Source organism: Phodopus roborovskii, unplaced genomic scaffold (genome assembly GCF_943737965.1).
Source record: "Phodopus roborovskii unplaced genomic scaffold, PHOROB, whole genome shotgun sequence".
Taxonomy (NCBI): Eukaryota; Metazoa; Chordata; class Mammalia; order Rodentia; family Cricetidae; genus Phodopus; species Phodopus roborovskii.
The window spans coordinates 25,692,947-25,699,205 of NW_026125295.1; the positions used below are offsets into that span (position 1 = coordinate 25,692,947).

Below are 6,259 nucleotides of genomic sequence, written 5' to 3' on the forward strand. Positions count from 1 at the left end.
TCTGCCCAAACTTTTATCACCAACTCTTCTCGAAAGCGAATACTGAGTCTTGCAGCCGCTAAGAACCCAAGTCTCCGGCTGTCCAGGAGAGCTGAGAATCAGGAGCTGTCGCCGCGCTCCGGGCGGACCTAGAGCACTGGTGTGTGACTCGCGGATGGCGGCCCGAGCGGCGCCACCTTGAACCGGGTCGCATCTCCAGCCCCTAAGGAGGTGGCGGCGGGAGACGGGAGCTGATAGGAGGGAGGGTGTGGGACAGGCAGAGGAGGAGGGTAGCACGGCGAAGGGGAGGAGCCGGGGCGACAGACGGCGGCGCGCACCAACCCCGAGCGGGCTGGCAGGAGCCGCGCAGAGGCCGGCCCGAGCGCGTTGCAGGCGCCCGGCGTAGGGGGAGTCGGGTAGCAGCATCCTCCCGGGCGCCGCTTTAGTGCGGCCGCGGCGGGGGCTTCCTCTGCCTGGGGACTTCGTTGGGCAGAAGCAGCCGGTGCCGGAGCACCGTCCCTCTCTTTTGCCTGCAGCTACGTGTCCAGGCTCCTTCTGGGCCAGCTCACGGCCACGGAGCGCCGGGGCTCGCCTGAACCGCCTGTCCGGACACCCTCGGGGTGATGGAAGAAGCGGCCGCCGCTGTGGGGCCGCGCTGTACCCCAACCGCCAACGCCGCCGGAGGGATGGGAAGGTTTGTTGCGTGGAGGCCAAGAGCGAGCGATGGAGAGCCGATCAGCCTGGAGCTGGGACGTATTTAAGCGACCCGCATCGTCGCCTCCTGCCTGCTTCGTGCCCCAGAACCGGGAGAGAAGCTGCGGTCCCGAGAGACTCGAGGAGACGTCGCTGCAGCCGGGACGCGCCGCGCTCGGTGGAGCGCACAGCCGGGCTTTGGGCCCGGTGAAAGTTTCCCCTCCCGAGCTGCAGGGCGCCCGCTGCCGGGAAACTCTGCCTAGGGTTAGGGCAGCGGAGTTCCGCGGCTCCCTCGAAGGCTTGGGGACCCCCGGCCGAAGAGAACCGGACAGAAACCGAGGACAGGGCTAGCCCGACAGTCCGCCGGTCCGATATCCGGGGACGCTCTGGGGCGCACCCGCCGCTCCAGGTGAGTGGGGGAGCCCGCAGACCAGAGGGTGGGCGGTACTCAGGCGGAGGAGGCATCTGGGCGGGAGACTGGGCTCACACATTCGCTCCGCTTTCCTCTCGCAGGTTCTTCTCGGAGCCGCTGCCATGGGAGAGCCAGCCCTGGGCGCCGGGGACCAGCCGCCTCTGCCGCCGCGTCTGCCTCGGATCGGCGGCCCCAGTCCCGGCGCCCGCAGCCGGCCTGCAGCGTCCCCCTCCCGGGCTGCAGGGCCGCCTCCGCCGCGCCGCCGGCCCCGGCTGTGCCTGTGATGAGCCGCAGCTCGCCGCGAGCTCTGCCCCCGGGCGCGCTTCCCCGGCCGCTGCCGGCCGCGCCTGCAGCCGTGCAGCGGGCCCTGCTCCCGCCGTGGCCCCGGCGCGCAGGACGCCGCTGGCCTGCGTCCCCGCTCGGGATGAAGGTGTTTCGCAGGAAGGCGCTGGTGCTGTGTGCGGGCTATGCACTGCTGCTGGTGCTCACGATGCTCAACCTCCTAGACTACAAGTGGCATAAGGAGCCGCTGCAGCAGTGCAACCCCGACGGGCCTCTGGGTGCCGCGGCGGGGGCGACAGGGGGTGGCTGGGGACGGCCGGGGTCGCCTCCTGCAGCGCCACCCCGCGCTCATCCGCGCATGGACCCCCGTACCCCATACCGCCCTCCCTCAGCGGGCGTGGGGGCAGTTCCCGCAGCCGCGGCGGGGGCTGTAGGAGCTGCGGCCTCTCCGGGCAATGGGACTCGAGGCACCAGGGGTGGAGGGGACAAGCGGCAGTTGGTGTATGTGTTCACCACGTGGCGCTCCGGATCGTCCTTCTTCGGCGAGCTCTTCAACCAGAACCCTGAAGTGTTCTTTCTCTACGAACCTGTGTGGCACGTGTGGCAAAAACTGTACCCCGGGGACGCGGTTTCCCTGCAGGGGGCAGCGCGGGACATGCTGAGCGCTCTCTACCGCTGCGATCTTTCCGTTTTCCAGCTGTATAGCCCCGCCGGCAGTGGGGGGCGCAACCTCACCACTCTGGGCATCTTTGGGGCAGCCACTAACAAGGTGGTGTGCTCCTCGCCACTCTGTCCCGCCTACCGCAAGGAGGTCGTCGGGCTAGTGGACGACCGCGTGTGCAAGAAGTGCCCACCTCAACGGCTGGCACGCTTCGAGGAGGAGTGCCGCAAGTACCGCACGCTGGTTATCAAGGGCGTGCGCGTCTTCGATGTGGCTGTGTTGGCGCCGCTGCTTCGAGATCCAGCCCTGGACCTCAAGGTCATCCACTTGGTGCGTGACCCTCGTGCGGTTGCCAGCTCCCGCATCCGCTCGCGTCATGGCCTCATCCGGGAAAGCCTACAGGTAGTGCGAAGCCGGGATCCCAGAGCCCACCGCATGCCCTTCCTGGAGGCTGCTGGACACAAACTGGGTGCCAAGAAGGAGGGCATAGGTGGGCCAGCAGACTACCATGCCCTGGGCGCAATGGAGGTCATCTGCAACAGTATGGCCAAAACGCTGCAGACAGCCCTGCAGCCCCCTGACTGGCTGCAGGGACACTACCTAGTGGTGAGGTACGAAGACCTGGTGGGAGACCCGGTTAAGACCCTACGGAGGGTGTACGACTTTGTGGGGCTGCTGGTGAGTCCCGAAATGGAGCAGTTTGCCCTGAACATGACCAGTGGTTCAGGATCCTCCTCCAAGCCTTTTGTGGTGTCAGCTCGCAATGCCACTCAGGCCGCCAATGCCTGGCGGACCGCGCTCACCTTCCAGCAGATCAAACAGGTGGAGGAGTTTTGCTACCAGCCCATGGCAGTGCTGGGCTACGAGAGGGTCAATAGCCCCGAGGAGGTCAGAGACCTCAGCAAGACCCTACTTCGGAAGCCCCGGCTTTGAGAGGGGTTCCCAAGAGATCTGACGCCCACTGGAGACACCCACAAAGAGGATGGTGTTGTGTTTAAACAAACACAGCCCAGACCCAAGCTGAGGAAGCCCACATATTCAATTATAGATATATAATATAAATAACCACACAGGCACTTGCTGTCAACGTTTTGAGTCAGTGAATTTCAAAGAACAGCCTCAGCACATGCGCACACGCGTGCGTGTACACACACACACACACACACACACCTCAGAAAAAGGCAAGACTTGAAAGTTCTGACAAATTCCCGTGTCCCCCTGCCTCTTCTCCCTCTCCCCTTCTCATCCTTTTCCCCTCCTCCCTCCCATATTGAAGTGGAATGTTGATAAATCAAGTTCCAGTAACCCAAATCTTGTTTACAATTTTTTCGTGGTATCTGTGAATGTGTAAGATTAATTTGGATGTGGGGTGGGGCGGATGTAAAGGGGAAAGTGGTCCCATAGCAGAAAGCCCCCACGGGGCTGGTAAACCATGGAGGCATTCTTCAAAAGTAGACTTTTGTGCAAACAGCAAAGGTTACATGTGAGTATGAATAAAGAAGATAAATAAATAATAATTCTTTTTTTTTTTTTTTTTAATATTTGCCTCCATTGCTCTGGATTTACCAGCGATACTTGTCTTGCTTCCCTCTTCTCCCTGCATTTCCAGTCATCTTTTGGGGCACAGCTAAGCTGGGAGAAGCCTCTGCCTTCATAACAACTGGGAGTTGTTCTGTTACACGCAAACCACAGCCTGCCAGGTGCCCAGGAGTGGAAACAGTCTTCTACAGGGAAAGCCAGGCAGGGCAGAGAAGAAAACACACACCACTCCCTGTTCAGCTTTGAGTAGAGAAAAGAAGAAACGAGCCCTTGAGAGTTGAAGGCATTCGGTTTTGATTACTTCTGTATTGTGAGTTGAGACAGGGTACCTCGAAGCAGAGACTGGTGTTTTTGTTCTGAAGTTGGTTCAGGGAAAAAAAAAAAAAAAAAAAAAAAATATATATATATATATATATATATATATATATATATACATACACATATATATAAATTCTGATGACTGAGTTTCAAAAACGGAGTGAACACTATTGGTGGTGGTGGCAGCAACTTCTGTAGTTAGTGGAACGACAGACATCTGAGTGTTTGTCTTTGTCAGACTATCGGCAGGCATACTAAAGCAAAGTTCTCACTGAGGACAGGTTTTCTTTCCTCCTCATGTCCCATCCAAACTAATAATACTAAATAAAGGACAGGACTTTGGAACAGTTTGCTTGGGACTTGGGGTGTCCTGGACATAATGATGTTCCCTTTATTTCCTAAAGGCAAATTTGCAAAACAAAGTACATGCTGCAGACAGTGTAGGATTTTAGCTAAGAACTTTTAGATACTGAAAGGATTCTGAGGAAGAGGAAGTAAAAATGGATTAGTGTGTAGGATTTTGAGATTTGGTATTTTCCTGGGAGAAAACCATTCAATTTCGCAGAAGTGGTTAGACTCCTACATTTTGAACTCATATAGTACTGAAGTATTCTGTATGGTGTTGTGTTATGATAAGAAATTATGAAACCTAAGTAGAAAAACCAAGCAGTATAGTTATATATTCTATATTATATTAAATACGGTACAAGTCCAGTATTCTTACAGCTTTATTTTACAGCAATTTATTATGAGATTCCGGAAAGCCAACAAATGTGGGTTGAATGCTGAGGACTTATTTTAAAAGAAAGATAATGTGTACATTGGAAATGTTTAACATGAGGTGATTCTTGAGTTTAATTATCATTTCAATGTGAAATCCAAGACGAAGAAGCACATACTTGTTAAAAAAACGTATATTAGAATGGTTATTTCTTAATCTACTGAAACTGTTTCCCATGTCTTGTTCTTGAGCTAGAATGCTACTATAGCACTGGTCAAGATTTCCATGATATTTTTATGGTAGTGCCTTCAGCGGCAGGGTAATCTTTGTAAGATCTCTAATTTAAGCATACTTTAAAATTAAATGAACAAAATAAATATTAATGTTGGGTGACTATAGATGAAAAAGGCTTAGCAGCAAATTAAGGTAGTGTCATTAAAAAACAATGATTCTGGATAAAATAACCATTTAAAAACAAATTTCGTATGGCATTAGAATCAGCTCTCTTCAGCCACAGTGGCATGCATTTATTGTTGAGCAAAAGATTTTTAAGCAGTTGACTTCATTCTTCTCCAGTATATTCACAGACTTGGATTGCATTAGATAGAATTATGTCTTTGGATCTTGTATTTAAAACTTAGTAGATGCTATACAGAGCCTCGGAGCTTGCAGAGCATTCATGGCCTCTGCTAACAGGAAATTCTCAGCCAACACCAGCAGCTCTCCCCACCTCTGTTTGCACAGATTTTTGTCTGCATTTTTCCTGTTTTGTAGCAGCTGCATTCTCTCCACTCTGCCACTCCTGGGCTCTGCAATTTGAAAAGGTGAATTGTTACTCCTGGAGATTTGTACCTAGCTGCATTCTAGGAAAGTGAGATGGGTGTTGTTCCTACTAGAAGCTGAGATAGTCATATCAGTGACATTTAGCTGCCAGAGCTTGGAGAAGGGGAGAAGCATTTTTGGCGTTAACAAGCTCTTGTCAGCCCCTGGTGCAAGCAGACCTGTGTCATGACAAACTGCAACAGAGCTGTGACCATTTCTGAGGCAGCGTGTATGAAAGCAATCCTTTCACATTTCCTAACCTGGCAGGATGTCTATGGTGTGGGGGTGGGGTGGGGGTATTCCTCAGAGCTGTTTACCTATCAGAGAGATTTCTGTTTGTGATTTCTGCCTGGCTGGTAACACGCTTGGCTTAGCCCTTTGACTTTGGAATGTATTTGCTAATTAGAAATCTGCATTTAAAGAATGAAGTCCAGCCAGTGTATTTAGTCAACAAATGGGAGTTTGGAACAAGACAAGAAGCTGGGTGCTTGAGTTTCAGGAATCTCAGAGCCAATGAAAGGTTGCATTCACACTGACCTCCAGGGTACAGGGGCTGGAGCAAATCTGTGCCCTTCAGTATCTACCCACAATGAATGCTTGATAAGTATTTGTTAAATAAGTGGATGAAATGTGTAACTATCAAATGCTGAAAACGTTTAGAAGGAAAGAGGAGTAGATTGTGTTAACCTGTACAGAGAAAGTGCCAGGCTGCTGGGTGAGGTCATGGCTTGCAGGCTCTGTTAGATGCATGGAGCAGCAATGATGTGTCTGCAGTGTTTCCAAGGTGACCCCGCTCTTTAATTCCCACCAAGGAATTAGGAAGAACTGCAGA

General features: G+C 53.1%; 1 protein-coding gene across 1 annotated transcript; it reads left to right on the forward strand.

The window, feature by feature from the left end:
* Positions 1–535: 535 nt before the first annotated feature.
* On the forward strand, positions 536–3,544 carry Chst2 (carbohydrate sulfotransferase 2). Its single transcript, XM_051207099.1, has 2 exons — positions 536–1,081; positions 1,186–3,544. Exon 2 carries the CDS (start codon positions 1,368–1,370, stop codon positions 2,958–2,960), a length of 1,593 nt encoding a protein of 530 aa, XP_051063056.1. The 5' UTR covers positions 536–1,081; positions 1,186–1,367; the 3' UTR covers positions 2,961–3,544.
* Positions 3,545–6,259: the final 2,715 nt, after the last annotated feature.

Bases quoted from the DNA above. Each gene is read 5' to 3' on its own strand.
- Chst2 (XM_051207099.1), top strand. From the start codon at position 1,368: ATGAGCCGCAGCTCGCCGCGAGCTCTGCCCCCGGGCGCGCTTCCCCGG.